Raw genomic sequence first — 21,571 nt, forward strand, 5'->3', positions numbered from 1 at the left:
AATTTCATCATTTATATACTTGAGCTACTCTGGTTAATCTTGTCTATTCAGTTGTATAATTATCTAACAATTCTTTTTCATTACAGAATATCTTTAGAAACAATTCGTCCTTTTTGTTTCATTTTGCCTCTCAATTCTTAAGGTCTCGTTCCCTTCGTTGATTCGAAAGTAGATAGAATTAACATTTGTATTCAAAGGCATCGATCCTTTTTCTCCGCTTCCTTTTTTTTCCTTTTTGAAGCTATCTCTTCCCTTGCCTCGTTGCCCCAAATGAACAAAAACCGAGGTCTCGCGTACGCTCGTTTAGTTATGACTCGTGTCTAACGACGTGCTTCTTTATTTTCTCCGCTGGATAATCGCGGCCACACGCGACCACCGCCAAACCGGCCGTTTATTCGCGACAGTTGAGAGGAGCAACATTTTGACCAGAATTTCTGGACACAGGGAAAACGAACGACTCGTTTGTTGTTCGGTCTATCAGGGACGTGTAATTAAGCCTGTGTCGTGACCACTTCCCGTCCCCTTCCTATTTGCCTTCGATGTTTCACTCCTTTGCCTACGTTTTCTCGTTAAGTGTACCGATTATCCTATTGTTTATATTCCCGTTTTACACGTGTCACACGGAATATCGGAGAGCTTGGCAATTTATTTTATCAAACGGGCTAATTTCTCGCGGTTCGTTCTTCTAATGATCATCGCATCGCAGGGGAAAATATTTTTTTGAAACCAAGTAAAAGCAAGTTTATGGTGGAAAAAACAAAAAGAATAGAATGGAATGGGGCAACAAAAAGAGTAAACGAGAGAATCGAGCGATATCCGACGTAGGAAATTTTTCTTCCATAATTGGAAATTCGATTCCTCGAAAAGAGTGCGTAGCGTGCTTTCATGGAGCTAAAAAAAAAAAAAAAAAGAAGAAATAAAAAAAGGGAGGGAGGAAAAAAAAAGGAAGAAAAAAAGTAAAAGAAGAAAGAAAAAAAACGAGGAAAAAGAGAGAAACGTTTCATCACGTTATGGTTCTCTAAAACTCTGCTTTTTCCCTGCTTGAATTAAAGCCGATGCATTCAGCCGTGATTAAAGTTTTCAGAACAACTGACGCGGCAAGGATGAACCAGTTTTAGGCAACATTCTCTCATTCATTCTACTCAAAATGACGTACGATAAAAACTACGATAAAAAAAGGACAATGTATTTTTATTGGTTAAAAGAGACGTTTCGTAATATCGTATCCATAGCTCCGCTATTTTTTTTCGGTTTCATCCTATCGTGGCAAAAAAAAAAGGAAGAATAACGACTCTTTTACCCTCGATAAAATCGATTTTCGTCAGAGAAATCAACGCCAGTCTCTCTCTCCTCTTTTTTACCTCGTTTTCCGCGAGCCGAGTACCCTCTTAATCCGACTAATTGTTTACGTTACGACCAAGTTGCTACGTGAATTACAAACTATCCAAAGTTTCTTCGTTCAACGGTTCCACTTCGCGACTCTAATCGTATTCCCCTGTTGCCCTCCCGGCAAAGAATGGCGGCTTGGTTCCGCTGATGAAGTTACCTTCAGTCGGACAAACCTTACGTATTCTCACTGTCACAAAGAGGAACGAAACTCGATCGAGGGCTGCTCGAGTCGCATAATCGGGCGGCAACAAATTGGGCAATTGATTTTCAAAGGGGATGTCGAGGATGAGGATGGCTGCGAGCAGGGGAGGGGTCGTAAGAATCGGGACAATCCCCCACCCCTTCGAATGCGTAATTCGATTATTAAGCCGGATGTTTAAACACGAAAGAGGGATGATGGAAAGGCGGTGTAACGAGCAGTTTGATGGACATTGGAAAATTCTGTTTGGATCGATCATTTCGCAGGGAATATATCCCGTTTCGAAATCTTTGAAACGTACGATCCTGCTTTTTTCTTTTTTCTTTTTTTACATCGCTCTCGTTGTTCTAAATTCGTGAGAAATGTGTTTTGTAATTTGAACACGCTCGAGAGAGAGGAGTAAAGTTAAGTCTTTTCTTTCTCTCTTTCTTTTGAATAATAAAATTTAATCAATGCTCCGTACTTTAATTATTATTATTATTATTATACGGGTCGAGAATTTAATTTTGTTAAAATTCGGGATCAAGATCAAGTTGGAGAAACGAGATTTCATAATCGTCGAATTAATAATAAAGGTATTTCATAGATATCTCTTTGAAAGCGTATAACGTGTAGGACGCTTGGAGACTTTTACCTTGCAACGAGTATCCCATGAACTTTAATAACGTGCATTAATATACAAGTTAAGAAGATATGGTTATTATATATACTGTACGTGTAACAGTCTTAAAATGAAGTGCAACCAAGCGGGCAAATTTTAATCAGAGTGTAAGAGTCGCACGGTTAAAGGGTAAATAACAAAGGGTAATAATTAAGCGTGATGAAGTTATACACCTGTATTACATGCCGTGTACACTCGTATGCACACCGTGTTCCAGTTTCTAGGTAGCAAACTTTTCTATCTTTTCTATATGTATCTTTTGTATACATATTTTGTTTAGAACCATACTTTATAGGCAAAGTTTGATACTGAAAACTGGAACGCACACGTATATAAAATATTGAGTTTATATACATGTTAAAGTACGATCATATTTTTTATATATATCGTTATATGCGTCAAGTGTCACTGTTCCGATTTTATCTATCGCCCTTTTTGAACCTTACACATTCCTTTGAACACATTCCTTTATTAAATACACTTAAATATCCTTTATTTCAATTGAATCACGAGCTATTCGATAAAGTATATCTCTACACTATTCCCTTGCTCAATTTTCTTATTGTCACGTCTTAGGGCGAGATTTATTATATTTTTCCCCCCTTGATCGTCACGCCTCCCAATTGTTCGCACAGAATTCTTCTGTCCAGACAAAATCTCGAGGCTCTCAAGCTTTCCAAGTCATGAGGAACGGCGAGCGAGGCGGAGAAAAGTTTCGAATGCTCCGGGTGAAATTAACTCGAGATTGATACGAATTAAATGGCGTCGAGTCACTTACTTGTTTGCAAGTCAAGATCCACCTCGGAGTCCATTGGAATTTCCCCGTTACCGAGCTCGGATGCTGACTCCTCGGTCGTGTTTTCATAAGGATTCGCTGGAACAAGGAACGAGGACGCGTTCTTGCTAATTAAACCGTTCTAAGTCTTTCTTAATCTCGCTCCAACAACAAAGCCCCACCTTTTTCACCCACCCTCCCTTCACTTCCGATTTTAACCCGCATTAAACGGCTGCGGATTACCCGCATTATTCGAGATAAGCTGTTTATTAATAAAGCTTCACGCGTGACGCGTACCATTGTCCTCTTCGTTAGTATCCTTCGTTGCTTGCACTTGAGAAAATTAAATAAGATGCTCGCAATTTTTTTCAAAAATCTGATTTTGGCGAAAACGATTTGCGTGAAATACTCTTTACAACAAAGCATTGAAATTATTGTTATTATTCGAACGTGGAACGTTGATTTCACAGTTTTGAAGCGAAATTCCAATTAGAAAGAAATTGTAGAACGGAGATAAAGATCGGCTGGCTCTATGTATCGCCGTTAACGAGCCTTTTTTCCTTCAAATTCCCCGTTCGATCCTCTTGCTTCCGTGAAACTTTATTTTTAACGGATTCGCCAGGGGAAATTCCCCAAGGAAACATTCGCGGAAACTTCGATTCGAAACGATTGCAACTTTAATCCGAGCGACAATTAGAATCGATGCGATGAAATTGGAGGTCAAATATTCAGAGACAAAGGTTTAAAAAGTCACGCGTTGGCGAAGGTAATCCGATTCTCCGTTACCGATATACACGGATCTTACAACCCTTGTGAAATGATAATTGAGCGACCGCCACGGCTCGAGAATCTTTGCAAAGAAAGGAGAATCTATCTGATTTAAAGAGGATACTCACTTCCGTCGAACACCACCTCGCTGATCATGATCCATCGGGCGGCGAAGTACAAATGTATTTTGAGAAATCGCCCTTCGCGCTCGTGCAACCCTATCGAGACGTTTCTCGCGTTCTCCAACACGATATCCGGTATGTAGGAGTAGGACAATGGCTCCTCCTCGTAGGTGGCGCCATCTACGCTGAACCAAACGTCCGCTTTCGAGAATACCTGGGCGCACATAGAGAATTCCGATCGATTACGTCGATGAACGAGAATTCCTTCTCTCTCTCTTTCTCTCTCCTTTTTTTCCAATAATAATTCGTAATAAATTAAGGTACGTGATTAATTAAAATTAAAACGTAGCTGGCAATAATAATGGAATATCGAATTTCTCGGGAAATTTAAATCGAAATTTCATCGGAACGGTATAAGCGGGAATAATATCGTACGAAAGACAATACGTTCGAAACGATAACGATCGGAAAATTAGATAGTTAATTAATTCAGGGAACATAATACATTGTGTAATTCGATAAATTTAATCGCATTCTCCTATTGGATGGCAACGGGCCGAACGGATCACACGAACCGTTTTCTTGTCAGCGGTTTCAATTTCAGGGTTAGTTGAAATATCATTCGATTAACGGCGAAATTCTGGATTAATTCTGGCGCAACGATCTCCGATTTTATTGAAAAAGTTGAGGGGGAAATTCACGCGCTGCGGAATCCACGTGGCAAGTGGGGAAAGAGATGTACACGGTTTTAAAGGGGCGGGCTGGTTGATGGACCATTTGCTGCGGCTCATCGTGCAAGCAATAACCGGTACTTAAGGCTGACTCACTTTTAATGGCGAGGCCTTTCATCCGAATGAAAGGACGATACGGACGATTCGTCCGGCATTGATATTTCAATGCGCGTGTTGCTCTCAACGCCGATTTTCCATTCATCGATTATAATCTCGTTTGTATTCGAGGTAGTATCCGATAGTATTCCTTTATATTCAATCATACGTTTGAGAAATTTCGTATTTCATGTGAAAAATTAATTAATTCTTCTTGGAAGAAAAGAAAGGATGTTCATTCGATGAAGAAGAGATAAAGTTTGCCGATTCTTCCGAGATCGATATGATTAATCCAAAGATCGATTTTCGAGAATAACGCAAAAACACAGTTTCAAAGTTTATCCCTTGGATATTAGATCTGTACGGAGCGACAGTTGTCAAAAAATATCATCGAGTCGGGTTTAACTTTAACGGAATTTAAACTCTTTCTCCGATATAAAATTCGATAATCGATCCGACTTGTCTCTGCTTCGATACTTTTAATCGTCCACCACAGGTTTCGCTGGAAAAAAAATATATATATATATCCATAACGATTAACGGTCTGCTGGCCATTAAAAGTTTGATCTTTTCGCGGCTCGTTGGCTCGCAGGAATTATAGGAGGGGCGTTAAAATTACCCACCTGAACGTCGCGGGAGAAATAATTATTGGTGTAGATGTGGACCGCCTCGAAGATCCAGGTTACCTCGAACTCGAACACCAGCTCCACGTAATCGTCAACGAAGGTGTCGCGCATCCAGGCGACCCATCCCGTCCCTGGAAACGAAAAAGTATCCGTTTCAAGCGGAATTCATTTACCGCGAATCCATTCCAGCCACCCTAACGCGAGCCAACTTCGTTACCCTGGATCGAAGTTAAAGCCTGAGCACCGATTGATCTATTGTTTCTCCCGTTAATTGAATTGATTCCGTTCGAAGTAACTTCCTGTCGATTCCTCCTCTCTCCCTTCCTTTCTCCCTCTCTTTGTTTTGTAAAGCGTCGTCTATCGTAGCTCTGCGTTTACAGGTGCTAAGTACCGATTGACGGGTCTTTCGAGCAGTGACGAAACTTTAACTATTCCGATTGCGTTCTGAATGCGTTTGGAGAATGCAGGGAATTTTGATAGCGAGATGAAAATTGGTGTACGGAGGGTTTTTACTTGACTTCAATTACTTGCCTCAAAAAGTGTTAATATCAAACAAATTTAGAACAGATCCCCTCTTTCTTCTTAATAATATTATACGTCAGAATCGAAAGTTTCCAAAGTAGTTTCAGGGAAGAAAAGTGCGCAAGATGTCTCTTAAAATCAACGAATATAATTTGCGTTTATTCCAAATACCGATCTCTGCCACGGAGATATCTTCGAGACACCTTCAGTTTCGGCACTTAGCACCCTTCTCGTATCCACCCACCGATTACCTCTTCCATCTCCCATGTCCAGCCTGTAATTATCCGCGCCGACCTCTCCATCGATCAGCCGGCCTAGACCATCGGTCAACAAGTTGTCCTGCCTTTTACCGTCGTAAGAGATGTCGCTCAGCTCGATTGTCGGGGATTCCGGTATGGTGTAGCTCACCACGCCACCTGAAACACAGGGGGGGAAGTTTATGCAGAAGATGGCGATGTCCCTCTCCCTTCTTTAACTCGAACAAGTTTGCTCTCGGGGAGGGAGGAAGTTGAGGATGCGTTTCGTCGGTTAAACGATGATTCGGAAATTGGAATGGAAGGAATCAAAATTTCACGGTTTGCTTTTTTTTAATAGAAAGAGAATTTATAGTAGATTTCATGGTACGTAAGTTAAATTTGATATTTTTAGAATAAATTCTTATGGAAATCAAATTGTTATATTATATTGGATTAGATTTAACAGCAATATGAAAATACTTGTATCTTCCAATTTCATCCGTTCCCTTGAGCCTGTATAACGCGAATGAAAATAATATTCTCAATAAATAAATATAAATGTGAGAAAGATTAATGTATCTGATAACGTTTCGAGAAACAGTTTCCTCTCCACCTAGATGTCACTTAGATCGTCGTTGAATTTTGTTCGCCTAAGTTTAGTTTAGTCCAGCGACCGTTTCGACTCGAATTCGAGATTGATAAAATATTTCTTGGTCGAAGGGAGGAAGTTTTTAGAAAGAAAGTTGCGATCTGTCGGCCGATACGTTGAAGAATAATGGATGGATGTCGGGAGATTCGTTAGACAATTCCGCGATAAAAATGTTTGGACGAGGATCTGGTATTCGGCGGTGAGAAAAATTAATAATGAACGACGCAGAAACGACTCGTGTGTCTCGTGCCAGTGTCTCGCCTAACTGGCCTCAATATTTCACGGTTTCTACCGTTCACGTGGCCGGTGGACTGTGTCACGCGATGCGGTCGAACGAGTTTACGTTGGCCCGCGAGGTAAGAAGGGAAATATTAAATTTTAGATTTCGTTTCGGTGGAAACGTGTCCGTTCTGTTTCGGATAGGTGTAAATTGGAATCGTTTCGCGGGTATAGAAAGTAAAGGTTCAATATTTAAACAGCGGTTCGGTTGTTGTTTGTCCAAACTTTCGAACTTTGAAAATTCTCCATATAATATTTCCTTCAGATAGAAATTTTATCGGAAGGATTTTGACGAAGAGTGAAGAATTTGCGAAAAGGGAATACTGCGAACGATGAATAGGAAATTTGTTCTAGTGGATGGCAATGCGTTGTACATTTCTTTTTTTTTGTACAATTACACGATAGTAATGATAATCGAGTACAATGCTATTGTGTACTCGATTAAACGAGACTGAGGGATTGTCTCTGGAACAATTAGAAAATAGCAGTTCCAAAAAACTGAAAAAAAATGAGAAGGACAGAACGAGGAAGATGTAGAGGAAAGAAGGGTAGTTGGAGTAGAAAGACGTGGAGGAGAAAAGGGAGTAGAACAATGAGATAAAAAGGCAGTGGTTTGTAAAGGCCTGATTGTCAAGTCCAAGCAAAGAATAATGGGTCATTCTACGCAAAGAATATTAGCTACATAAGAAATATAGCAGAACAATACTGGTGAATAAATAAATTTTAGATTCTTATTGACTATTGATGTATCTTTAATTACGTTCAATTTTCTATATTCAATTCTTTTTTAAAACATTAAAAATATTCTAACACATTTCTAGATGTCAATCGACAACTTTATTAACTCTTGCCAAATTCTCAAAATTTTTCCAAAATTTCACTTCGAGAGAATTCGTTTCTAAGAATTCAATTCCTATAATTAAAATTCGAATGGAAATGAATAGGCTCGAATAGAATTTCTTACCAATCCATCGCTTCTTAAAAATCCATTAAGGATCTCGATTCGCGCTGCCAACTTGCGTGTGCATTAAAAGTACATATCCCGTGTTAACACGAAACCGTGTACACGCCGCCGTTACCGCGACTTCGCCCTGTAATCCGGCAATCCGCTAATCTAATCTGCGTTGGCAATCCTCGTCCCGGCCGCCGCACAAATTATTACAAAGTTTCATCGAGTGTCGTTAGAGCAATTTCCACGAAAGTTGCCCTCAAAGGCGAAGAGTGCACTCGTAACAAGTTTCGAAATCAATCCTCCCCACCATCTTCAACTTCAAGATGGGGTCATTTTCAAAAGCCACTTTTCACTGTAGTCACGAATAACGAGACATTGATTATACGCGTCTTCTATCCATATCTCGTTCGAATAGTTTTGCTTGGTCAATGGCTGTCGGTATTGAGGAAACTTATGAAAATTTATTTATCTTGTTGGGTCGAAGAACGAGAATGTATACGAAAGAGAAACTTTACAAGCTCTATTGTCTCGCGATTTCGTTGTTGACTCCTCCATCCCTCCGGATAAGATATTGCTCTGACGATGCTCTTTTATCTCGCGAGACTTTCCATTCGAACAGGTTTTCTTAATTTATTTTAAACTTTTCAGCAGAGGAAGGATAGAGAAAGTGTGTGAAAGGAGAAGGGCGAGGATAAAGCGACATTGATATTACGTAGCCTAATAACCAATATGTAAGAAACAGTGTAACCCTGGAATTTGAACACATTTCAAGCAGTGGTAACGATCATTAATGGGATCGTTTGCTTAATTACAAGTCAGACCGACTTCCTCCCTACAAGGGATACCAATTATGGAAAATATCAAAAAACCTATTCCGTCGAACCGTCCAAAATCTCACGTACGAGGGCCAACTATCGCTCAATTTCATCTACCAAACTACCATTATTAATTTAGAAATATAGACAAAACGGGGCCCTGGAATATCGTTATGGAACACGCGTACGTAAAAAAAAGAAAAATCGCATTTTATATCCTGCCAAAACACTAGCCTCCAGCGCCGCCATTAAGATCTTGGAAGTATTTTAAGCATTAGAGGGAAAAACTGGGAAAATATAGGGAGGGAGGGGAGGGAGGGACGGGTTGAAGAATATTAATAAGAGAGGTGTGCAAAACTCGTTGTTCGACTCGATTTCGAGAGCGATCTTTCGTGTTCGCCGTCGTCTTAGGCCGTCGTCGGGTGGCGCAACGTTGTTTTTTAACCAGATGTCGTGCACGGCCATCATAAATCCGCCATTCCCGCCCACCAAGGCCCGATCTCGCACGCTCCGAACGCTTCATATAGCGTGAAACCTCTCGTGTCGCCCGTTCTCATCGCACATCCCCCTTCCACCGTTTTCGTTCCTCTTTTCTTTACCCCTTCCCCTCGCCCCCTCCATCCTAACCTCTTCGACATTAGCGACCCAGAAAAATCATTTATGCAAATGACCGGCCATTACACCGATATTGATATACCGCGGTGTTGCCGTGCCAAGTCACGTTTCCTTCGGCAAAATCCGTTATATCTGTCTTTTATTGCGCGTATTTCTCCTTTTTCTTTCTCTTTTTTCCCTTTCCTGATTTTCATTTCCCTCTCAGCATCCCGGCTAACTAGTTCCACTGTACGTCGTGTATCTGTTTACGACGTGTATAGATCGGAAAAGGAACGTGTTCTTTCGCGAATCATCAGTTTTACGACGTTTTGTGAAATTGATGGGACGAATGGGAAAAAAGAAGATACGAGAGTTTATTTTGAGGATCTTTTAGAATGTTCGGAAGCTCGCTTTCCCCAATTTCCTGCGGATTTTCCTCGACAATTTCGCATTTAAATTTTTAATATTGCCGGGGAATGGTGGAGAAGACGTGGAATCTTTTGGATACCTCGATACCTTAACGATCTAAACCGAAAACTAGACGAAACCTCTAGAGTTTACGGTTCGACGTGTTCTCCGATATCCCCTAAAACTCTTGGAACCCCCCTGAAACCATCGACATCCGATGTCCTCCCAGACTACTTCTGAGATTCCCGACACTCTCGGGAATCTGAACCGAATCTAACTAGACCTAAACTCTTCGATATCTCCCCCCTTCCTCTCTGCAACTTTATTAATCAAACGAAGCGCTGTCAGATAAAATATTTCTCCTTTCGTAGTCGAACTCGAGAATTCGTTTCTTTTTTTCTTGAAAAAGATAACTCTGATGTAAAATCACGAAGTGTAATTTTCAAGCATCGCAGCATATTAAACGTTTCATCAGAGATTGAATAATATAAGTAAATATTACATCCGCAATGGATGTAAGGATCTTATTCTTCTCGTTTTCGTTTAATTTAAACGTAATTGATAAGAAAAAGATACGAACTTTTAATCTTTTTAACTATTTCAGATCAAATCCAAATAAAAAAAAAAATAATCATTCTTTCCTAAATACATCCCTGTCAAGACATTAAACACTGGAATCTCCGAGTAAAATATTCCATTTCATATCTCGAAAGAGTTTTCACAGTAATACACAGCGCGAGGTCGAAATAGCAAAAACGGGGCACGTGTCTGAAAGCACAAGCACCTTAAGGATTTTTTGCGACGTGGAAGCAAAAAATATGGGAAGGCACGCGATTGTTATTCTTTAACTTATCGTGATCGAAGTTCACGTCGTCGTGTGAAATCCGTTGCAAAAAGAAGCTCGGAATCTTACCCCTTTTCTCGTTCATTAAACATCTTTCCCGGCCGTGGAACGAAACCGGCGAGTTTCCCCGAGATATTATAATAACGAGAACAATTAACAATCACACGTTTCGGGCGCGTAAAAGTTTCTTTCTGTTAACAGCCGGGGGCGGTTTGAATTAAATTAAATTATGATTAAAAACAAACACACATGCACACGCGTGTCGTGTGTCGTACAACGATACACACGAGGGAAAAAAAGAGAGAAAGAAAGGAAGATAAAAAGGGAACGAAGGGAAATATGAAAGAGCGAAACGTTATGAAACTCCACTTCGTTTGACTTTTTACTTCGGTAAATTAGAAAACACGGTTAGAAATTTCATTTTATGTGCGCGAGTGTCACGTGGCATGCATGCGTGGAAGGGTGGATCCCTTTTTACGCGGTTACAGCTTTCCGCGACGAGGCGAATTATGCGAAATGAAACGTGAAATATGCAAAACGAGACTTTATAAGCGATTATTATTTCTCGTTTCGATTGATAATGTGAGTATAAAAGTATATATTGAAGTTTTGAAAATAATACTGACCCGGTTCCACGAGTATTTCTTCCTCTTCTTTTTTTTTTTTTTTATACGTATAAAAATAAAGAGGAAAAAAATGTTCGAGCCGAAAGGGTAAAGAATATCATCGGTGAATCGCCAAGAGGAAGAGGTGCACCGGTTAATTTCGTGCTCGGCTGTGTAATGGCTGTGTAAGGTCACAGGATTTCACCTCTTTTTTTCGATATTTTAATTTTCTCTTTTTACTTTTTCTTTTTTTTCCTTTCTTTTTTTTTTTTCACCGGTACTTCTTGTATTCTAATAGTAGCTTTAATTAGTATTCATATTCCCTTTCCCCCCCCTCCTCTCCATCCTTCCTTTTCCTCCCTCCTCTCCCCATTCGACTCGAGGCTTTATTTTAAATGCACCACCCTTCTGGAACAGTATATTTAATCCCGATAAATATGTCGGCCATAAATATTAATGTCGGGTTTACAAAAAATATGGGTCAATTGATTCGAATCGTTGAAGAGAAAGTGAGAGATTCGTTTCTATTTGAAAAAAAAGAAAAAACGGTTCGAAAACTAGTTCACTATTCTACGTTCTTTCACGTTCCGTCCGTTACACGCGATAATTCCATCCCCTGTTCTCGTGCACGATGCTCGATATGAAATATTAATTTCGAATTTGCCGCGCTCGTTGCACAACGTTTTTGCGTATTTATATCGCGTCTCTGCGGAGATTTAAAAAAAAAAAGAAGCGTCGATTCGATTGAGTTATTGATTAGTAGCTTTTAGCACGGAAAATTGAATTTGAAAATTCGAAGAGACAAGAATTAAAAAAAAAAAAAAAAGAAACGTATATTTTCATCGTAACTTCGAAAAGATGAAACAGATATTTACTTTGTTTTTGAAACGTACACTTTCTTAACCCCTTCAAAAATCCCTTCCTCTTTAACGATTTTAATGAATGAATAAAAATTCAACGTGAAATAGAATTAATCCTCCCCTGGAAAATTCAGTTCACTCGAAGGAACGCGAATATCGAACGTTCTTTTTTGTCAATTCCTAATGAAACGGATATTTCGTTTAATCCTAATCCACATACCACGTTACGCGTTTTACACGTTCGTCCAGGAGAACGTATCAATCACTTTATCGCACGGGTCAAATTACGGATTCATTTTTCATCTCTGAGGGAGGTAAAGAGAAATTCTTCTGAAACTACTGTCGGAAAGATGATGTATTTTTAGTTTTCTCGTACACGGACGTATATACACACACATATACATACATATATCACGTATGTACAAGGAAATAAACGCTCGCCTCATTTTAAGGTCGGTTTCCATCCCCGTTTATGCCGCGAAATCGAACGAAACGCACTTCCATCCTGGAATTCTGTCTCCCTTTCTTCCGTGGCAAAGATTAGACGACATCGTTTCGTTCATAGAACATCGTGGAAATCGCGGTAGACCGGATGAACTCGAAAGTTGGAAAGTTCCTCGAATTGCCGCCTGTTGGCGTGGCCGAGAAATCACAATGGCGGCGTTCACGTTTATCAGATGATTACAGAGATATTCGGATATGAGGACGTTACTGTGACTTTCAGATTTATGAAAAAATCGTTTGAACGTAGAAACGAATCTGAACGATCGAGCGTGTTCCAATACGAATAACGAGAGACGACGTTTAAAATTATTATCATGATTTTATGCTCGATATTCCATCTAAGGAGAATGATAATATCTTGTTTACAATTTCTGTAAACAAATTTTATTTCATAACTTCAATTTCCTGCTCTCGAGATATTCTCGTCTATTTCGCACCGAACAAATCTTTCGACTTGGAAAAGTTTCTTCTTCCAGTTTCTAATTTCAATATCCTGTTTTGCTCCGTCTCATTTGAAACGTGAAAATGAAACACAGTCCCGTACACGGTCTTCCACGTGTTCTTCCACAGTTGGGAGAACTCGGTCGTTTTCTCTATTATTAGACTCGTTTAAGCGGAATCGAAAACAAATGTAGGGAAAGAAATATATATATATATATATATATAGGGGGTGGAACAGCTCGATGAGCTTGCTCGTATAACGCAGTTACGAGCGTTAATAGAACTCCGGGATCCGCAGTTGGAGTCCAACGACGGATTCCATTCGCTGCCATCTCTGCGACGGCTCGCCAAATTGAATGAAATTGCAATTTGGAAATTAATCGCCGGCTGTTCGGACAGTCGCGTCTCTACGTTTCCAGTAGAATTGCAAATTTACACCGGCTTCACGATTCTTCTTCCTAGGAGATCCCTCCTCGCAATCTCGCGGCTGGAATTAGGTCGAAATCTGAATCTTTGATATTTATGATATCCCGCGATTTAGAGGGGAGTCTTGAACGATTTGTAGCTTTTTCAGCCTTTGTCATTCGTATATTTCAAGTCGAGAATCTTTCCCATTTGAATATTGGAAACTTGATTTCGCTGGGTATATGTAAATTTCAAAAATGTTTCAAATATATTTACACGCGAAACATTTAAAATTTTAATGTTCGAGGGAAAGGGAGTATCTGAATGTAGTTTAAATACTTGGAGGGACGAGGCGAAAATCAAAATTTCGAATACTAGAACCCACGGAATATTTGAATATTCCGAATTTTTGGTACTCGAGACGATGGAAAATTTCCAAAATCTGAATAAAAATTCGTTACGTTCAACGATCCAAAACTGTAATTCTTTGCGAGTCCAGGTTCTCAATAGATCACTCACCCGTGTCCTTGCATCCCCTCAGCTCGATCCGAAGGCAAACGGTGCGCCTGTGCTCGGAGTGCGGCAAGATTCGAATCTGGCTAGCGAAGATCGCCGGCACCAATCGATGCGACACCACCGTCGACGTATCGGTATTCCCAGCCAGCACCTGGAAACAGTCGCCACCGTGACTCCAATTCCATTTTTCCCTCGTTTAACCGATGTGTCAATTAATTGGCCTGTGAATCAAACGATCCTCACTGACGATGCTCACGCCCGATTTCTTTCGATAGAGAAATAAACCATTCAATGCTTAAATTTCCAAGGTAAATAACACGTACATCTAATTACACGATTACACAACATTTATGATTAATGCCAGAGCAACAGGATTAATTCGGATTAACCGGCGTTCACGACAAACAATTTTGTATCTGGTAATAATGGAGACGAGGAGACGTAGAGGGCGTTGAACGCGGCCGCGCGGTTGATTCGCGAGCGGAAACCTAATGGTGATGCAGAGTATATCGCAGGGTGTGTATATACCACGAACGGTCAAATCGACGTCAATATTAATCAACTTACCCGGGGAATCTCAGCGGTGTACGTCGTTTAAACATAGATCATGATTGCATCTGTTCGAAGGTAATGTTACGGTTAATGCACCTACCTATCGAGGGATCGCGTAAATTATCATTTGAATAAACCTAAACATCTGCGGTTTCTGCGTTACCGGTGTTCATTTAGTTATTTGTACGATTATTTTTTTGAGAATATTGAGAATTTGGATATTTGGAAAAATAATACAATTCTAATTCGTTGGTTGAGTGTCAATCCGTTTAAACGCAGAGAGATATTTTTCGGCGTGAAGAAAAGAAATTGAAACGTTACGTTTACGAAACGTGGTCGGACGTATCTTCGTATTGCTGCTCCAACGTTTTGAAACATTGATTTTATGCAAATTTGACATTTCACGGATTTCACGGCCCCGCTGTAAATGTAAATTTTATGCCAAAAAATAAGTATGCGTTTCGGATATTTTTGAGTCGAGAAAATTGGTGACGTGTAATGTCATTGAACATGTTGAATGCTGCGTGTTTCGTTAATGACTGACGATGTCGGAATTAATTAATGTATTTAAATTCATTGAATAATGACATTCGTAAAATTGTCAATATTTCAACGTGAACAAATGCATCGCGTCGCGATCAAACAATTCTAATTTTTAAAATACACGCTGCAAATCATCTATAAAATCGTTACAAGTAATATTTTTCCAGAAATGAACGTATTTGTCGCTTTAGGATCAATTAAAATTCTAAAATCGGACAAACATTTTAATGCTTCGAGGATAGCCACTTTCGATCAACGAACGACCACCGAAAGCGTCCTATTTTTCTCTTTGAGACGCTTTTCGATTCATCTTTATTCGACTTCCGGAGATATCGTCATGTAAAGAAAAGATACTTTTCGATCATCCGCTTAAAACCTAATCGAATCCTATTAAAATTAGAAAAACTTTGAATAGCTATAACTCTGAAAATAACCATTTCCGGTCAACGGACGAACGACCATTAGAAGCGTCGAATTTTCCTCTTTAAAATGCTTTTTGGTTCATCTCGATACGACTTTCGGTTCCGGAGATACCATCGTGCAAAGAAGAGGGTAATTTTTAATCGTTTAACATCTTCGTCTTTGTCGGATCTCTCTCACTCGTCTCTCACCGATCTATATCAAACCGAAGCAACAAGCGATTCTTGGAAAAAAACACAGCTGAAAGAACGTAGTATTCCAAGAAAAAATATAGGCCAGTGGATCTGCGATCTATTCAAATTCTGCGGAAACTTTGAATGCGTATATCTCGGCGACCGATCGAGATATCGGGATGAATCAAAAAGCGATGGTTTCCTCAATGGTTTCCTCCTATTTCCCGACCGAGTTTTGACGACAAAAATTTCTACTTTCTCCTTGTGTTTTTTTTAAACTCAAAAGACTCATTTGCCTCCTTTTGTGAACGTAATGTCACGTTGTCGCGAGATAAAGTATACAAGATTCGAAAATTATTCTCTCCAATTTTCCAAATAAATTTCAAAATTTTATACAACCGATTACTTAAAACGATACTCAACTTTTCGGAAACGAAACATCAAGGACAATATTTACTTGTTTTATTTAAAACTCGCGCCGTACAAAAGAATTAGAACAGATTGAAGAAGTAATAAATGATAATAATACTACAATTTTCCCTTATCCCCTTTCTTTCTACCCCTATCTCTAAAGCCTAGACAAAGAAGAATAATTACAATTCGTCCGGAATAACGTGACTCGCCTCGTGCACACCAATTTCTATTTCCCTGGTAGAAGTGTCCGTCCGGGTAGGATCGCGAAACGAACCGCTTCACACGCTAGCGGCCGATAAATTATCGTTCGTTACAGACACGGCCGCCTATCGCGACCGAGATTGCTTAATTGGACGATTCCCGTGGAACGGCTCTTAATTATTCGACGATCAACCAAATGAAGCGGCTGTTTCGGATTTATTCCTGGATTTAAACGTGGAAAGTCTATTATTTTTTCCTTCTTTCGAATTCGAGTTGGACAATTGATATAACTCAGTGATAAAATAATAGGTAATAATTACTCGATGTATCAGGTAATGGTAAAAATAAGAGCAACGAAAGGATAACGTATAAAAAGAAAAAAAATATTCTCGTAATTCATTCCTTTCCCCAGTGAAGAATAGAGAGATGTTACATAAAAATCCTTTCTTACCTTTAATAAATTTAAATCCTCGTTTGGATAAAGTTGACATATATATATATTGTATTACGAAATTACGTTGAATTTTGTGATTTTTATGAACGATTCTTATAACGTTTTATCCTTTTCCAAAATTCTTAGTTAAAAGAGATGAAGCGTACACGTGTACTTATCTTCTTGGGTAGCGTCTCACTTTCCTCTTTCCCACCGGTTCAATCTTTTCTATCAGTTAAAGGCTCTCGCGTATCCCGTGACTCGAATCGCCCTCGAATCGTCGACACCGGTGGAATCACAATAAGGAGGAATCGAAGCGTTCCTCGTTCAACCGGGAAACTTTCTTCCTCCTCCATCAAAGAATAAATCACGGGCTCGCCCCTTTTGCTCGACCCACTCCTCTAACGACCGATTGTTTGACGATGGAATTTTCACGAGGAAATCAATGCCCAAGGCTTTCCAAGCCTCTATCCCTCCTTAATGACAATTTGTACCGAATTACGTCAACCCCCTCCTTCGAATTATAGAACAACTCGAATTATCCAGATACTTTTTCCACCAAAAGTGTAAGTGTGTAGTCAATCCACCAACAAGGAATCCCGCTATTATCGTTACTCCTCGTTTCGAAAAAGATGTAATTCGTTAACAAATCGCAACATGGGTTCTCTTATAAGTAAATCTCTGAAATTAGATCTATCGTTGAATTTATAAATCTCTTCTTGTATCGTGAAACAAACAAATGTTAATGAATAAAAACACGTGTATATTATTCAAAAATGCTTTTAATCATAAATGAATTGTAATCTGACGTTGTTCAATTCTCAGATTTTAAGAATTTTGTAATCTTCTTACGTCTTTTTCACATCGATTCGAAATATTAATAACAATTTTAGCAAAGAAGTCTTCTCAGAAATTTCTAATCCAATCTTTTTCTCCAACTCTTAGATTCTACGAATTCCACGTGTTATCGATTCCAAACTTTCGATGAAATTTTAGACACATTTACGAAACAATGCTAGTTTCGCTCTAAAGAGATTCTAATTCAACTTATCCTCTTCTCCAGATAAAATTACTAAAAATTACACTTCGGTCAATGTTAAATATTATTCGAACGATCTTTAACAATCACTTGAAACAGCTAAAACTAAATTTCTAACTCGATCGCTTTCTCGACGATTAATAGAAGATCTGAGCTGAGAAGATGATACTTCTACTCCACTGTAACCTCCACGTACCTCCTTGTTATCCCACCGCTTGTATCGCCGCCACTCGGCGAACCCTGGACGCCGATACTCGAGGGTGTACTCCTCCACGTATTCCTGCCCACGGCCGTGATCGTAACGGCCCTGGCTCTGCACACCGGTGATCACGTGGGGGCCGGGAAGATCCACTTGCAGCCACTCACGAATTCCTCTTTCTATTTGGCTCTTGGGGCACCACGCGCCGCCAGCCGTCTCCTTGCGCAGCCTGTGTTTCGTTTCAGAATTTGTTAGCGTTACCCTTCGCCCTTTCGTTTTGATGAATTTTAATGGGAGGAGGAGGAGGAGGGAGCTTCAAGGTCGGTGGACACCCGCAACCAATCTCAATATCGCGCGCACATTCCAAGAGAGGATTCGTCGTATGAATATTAATATCTGTCTCCCGCCACGTATTCAATTTTTTCTTTCGTTCTCGGCGAGATTTATTTATTTTTTTCGATTTTTTTTTTGCGAGCCGAACAGCGCGATCAGGAGAGTTTTGGTTTTATTCGAATTTGGTTTTTTTGTGGCGGATATGCGTCACGATTAACACAGGAATTACGATTCGATTTGTTTATTCGTCATTTTGCAAGCGTACGCGCAAATATTTGTTCCGTTGTCTTCGTATTTTTGTAATGATAACAAATTATCGGACACTTTTATTCAAATTGAAAAGGATTAATTGGAAGGACGTGCTATAAAAATGACGATTCATGTCGAAGAATCAAATTCAAAGATCACGTCGTCTCTCCGGAAAATTCATTTAAAATTATATCGAGTAGCGAAAACAAAATTTTTGGAATCATTATACATCGCCCGGGTCTCCCTTTCAAAATGTATCAAACGCAGATCAGACGGTGAAATATCATCCGTCGAGAGAGGGAATAAAAGGTTGAAGAGCCAAAAAAAAAAAAAAAAAAAGGAAAACAAGAATTGGTAAATTTAAAATTTTCGATCGCGCGTCGATATTACGAATTGAAATTTGACACACATATCGGCGCGCGTTGGTTCGAAAAGAGGGGAGGAGGAGGTATGTGAAAATCAATTTTCATTCTCTCGTTGAAAATTTGTCCTCGTTCGACCTATCCGCCCGTGCACGCGTCCCGAAATTGCGCAATAATAATCGTAGCGAAAATGTAGCCACGTCAAAATCGCCACGCGCTCAATTCACGGATCGTTACGCCGTCCTCTCTCTCTGTCTCTCCCTCTTTTCACCTTTCCATTGGGCATTACAATTATCGGCCACCCGGTAATTTTTCACTCGAGTTGGACGGACATAATTAATTGATATTATATTTCCGCTCTTACGGCGAAATGGACAGACGAAATGGTAAATAACGAAGGGGAGAAGAGGAGGGTGGAGGAAGAGAGAAGGAGTTCTCGATGGTTTTAAGTGGTCGATGGTCTAAAGTTGCACAACGGAGTCGATTAATTAAATTTCCATTATGACGTTTTCGATGGTTGTTTGTCGATGCGGACGGATATAGACAATTGGTAAGAAATGTTGCTATAACAGATTAGGAATCCATCTTTGGGAAACGATTAAACTTTAATCCCGTTACGTATTTTAAATTGTTAAATGGAATATCTGAAGAAACTTCTATCCAAGAAGAGAATTCTAATTCCAAAACGATAACCGTAACCATTCGAAGCAAATGTGCACATTTCTCAAAATCCAAAAATTGTTAAATTAATAATAGTGACTGGAATCGGGGCGAAGTTAATGTTTAACCCCCTCCACCCTTGTCCAGGCGCGGTTATAGTCCTCCGGCCATTACAGCATCGTTCGAACAAAGAAGAACAATTCACGGAGCCATTCGCCGGTTTCAAGAACTTCTTCGGTTCCATGGAAGTGTACTTAAACAGCGAATCGGGGATTCTGGTTCTTTTCCACTCTCCCTCCCTCTCTCTCTCTCTCTCTCTTCCCCTTTCTCCCAGTTTCGAACGATTCAACTCGTCCCAACGCTCGCCACGTTTGCTCTAAATCGAGCCAATGAAACTTCGCGAAACTTTTACCACCTATCGTATCCAACTCGTGCTTCCCTACCTAATAACGAAGTTAACTTGCCGGCTGATCAGAGGATCCCGAGTATTTTTTTTTTTTTTTTGTTAAGAGACAATCGGCCAAGGATTCATTCTGGCTTTATCCATTTCGACTGTTAAAACGTTTATAAACGCGGCTTCTAACGTAGGGGGATAGGATAAGTCGTGAGGGAACGAGGTGTGGATAAATAGAAACGTGGCTCGTGTTTGATGGCGTGGTCGAGTGGAAACTGGAGTAGATAGATGTTGGAGGAACAGGGCTCTAAATGCGGGATGGTTTGTAATTCGTGGTATAAATGGAGCCAAGGAGATCCTGTGGTTCAAAGACGATGCTCGAAAGCTGAGAAAATCGAATTTTCGAAATTGTATCTAATTTCTGATTACGTACGAGGATGTAAGCATTTTTTTTGTATATGTGTATATAAGAATTGTGAATTACTTGGATATGTGTTATATTTATTTCGAATGAAACGAATCGTTTTATTGCAAATTAGGAAATAAAGGAAGTGATTTTGTTATTATTCCGAAATTTCAAACATTTAAAATCGATCGATCTGATTTTAATTTTACAGTAATTATTGCACGTCTTTAATCCCACTTTTACAAATCTGAAAAATCTAATACACTTTGCGGAAGCGAAGGGGTCAAAGTGGTTGAAGTTATATTAAGGTATTAATTTCCCTCCAAGTTTTTAGTTTCGCCCTCCCTGAAACTTCTCAGGCCCGTGAGAAATTTCAGTGAAGTTTCACGAAGTATTCATTATGGTGAAATGTTAGGTGTATCCCTTATGGATGGTAACGCCAAGTGTTCCGGCTGTCTGAACGGTGCTCATTTATAAGGCGTTTCCAGTGTCTGACCACGGCAGACTACCACCACTGAATACTGTTACCAACCCATGGAACACGTGGAAAACCTCGATTCCGCTAACCATTTTCGTTAAACGAAGAATGGGAACATTTTTCCTCGTAATAATTGAACATAAATAACGTCGTTTAATCTTTTACCTTTTAACGATCGGATATTTTTTATCAAGAATCTTTAAAAGACTGTCTCATCGTGTACCCCTGTTAATTTGTTTCATTAAGAGAGAGACCAAGATTAATTAATTCAATTTCTTCCTTATTTCTCTAGATACGATTATTGGTACAATAATTATTCTTAACGATAATGGATTCGTACGTAAATGAATTTTATCACAAAACATTTACGCGAACAAAAATAATTCCGTTATTCCTCTACATAATGATTTGAATAAATCTCCCGGCCAGATTAATTTCACGAACCCCGAACTTCCAATTCCATTTTTCTCTGAAAAACTCTACGCTCAGCACGAGCTCAGCACCCATACCGAGGACAAGATCGTGTCCGGTGTTCGATCATCCGGGGATCGAATATCTCCTCCGCGTCTTTCCAATAACAATGCAATTACCGGAGGATAATATTTCTCGCGGGGAGCTGCCAATGCCGCGCCATATCTGCCCAAACCCTCTCCCTCCTTCCAGTTTTCGCGAGTGAAACTATCCCCCCGATTAATCTCTCACGTTGGACGCGATTGAA

At 39.7% G+C, this 21,571-nt stretch overlaps 1 protein-coding gene across 3 annotated transcripts in view; it reads right to left on the reverse strand.

Moving 5' to 3' along the window:
- Positions 1-21,571, reverse strand: part of LOC107999418 (discoidin domain-containing receptor 2) — a 135,396-nt gene that overhangs the window by 10,121 nt on the left and 103,704 nt on the right. For all 3 annotated transcript variants that reach the window (XM_062077192.1, XM_062077190.1, XM_062077191.1), the window contains 6 exons: positions 17,969-18,200; positions 14,001-14,148; positions 6,141-6,305; positions 5,365-5,498; positions 3,921-4,128; positions 3,028-3,123 (listed from right to left, as the gene is read on the reverse strand). In XM_062077192.1, the coding sequence (XP_061933176.1) occupies positions 3,028-3,123; positions 3,921-4,128; positions 5,365-5,498; positions 6,141-6,305; positions 14,001-14,148; positions 17,969-18,200 (983 nt within the window). The remainder of the gene's footprint in view (positions 1-3,027; positions 3,124-3,920; positions 4,129-5,364; positions 5,499-6,140; positions 6,306-14,000; positions 14,149-17,968; positions 18,201-21,571) is intronic.

The sequence above is a fragment of the Apis cerana genome, linkage group LG7, assembly GCF_029169275.1.
Source record: "Apis cerana isolate GH-2021 linkage group LG7, AcerK_1.0, whole genome shotgun sequence".
NCBI classification, from domain to species: Eukaryota; Metazoa; Arthropoda; class Insecta; order Hymenoptera; family Apidae; genus Apis; species Apis cerana.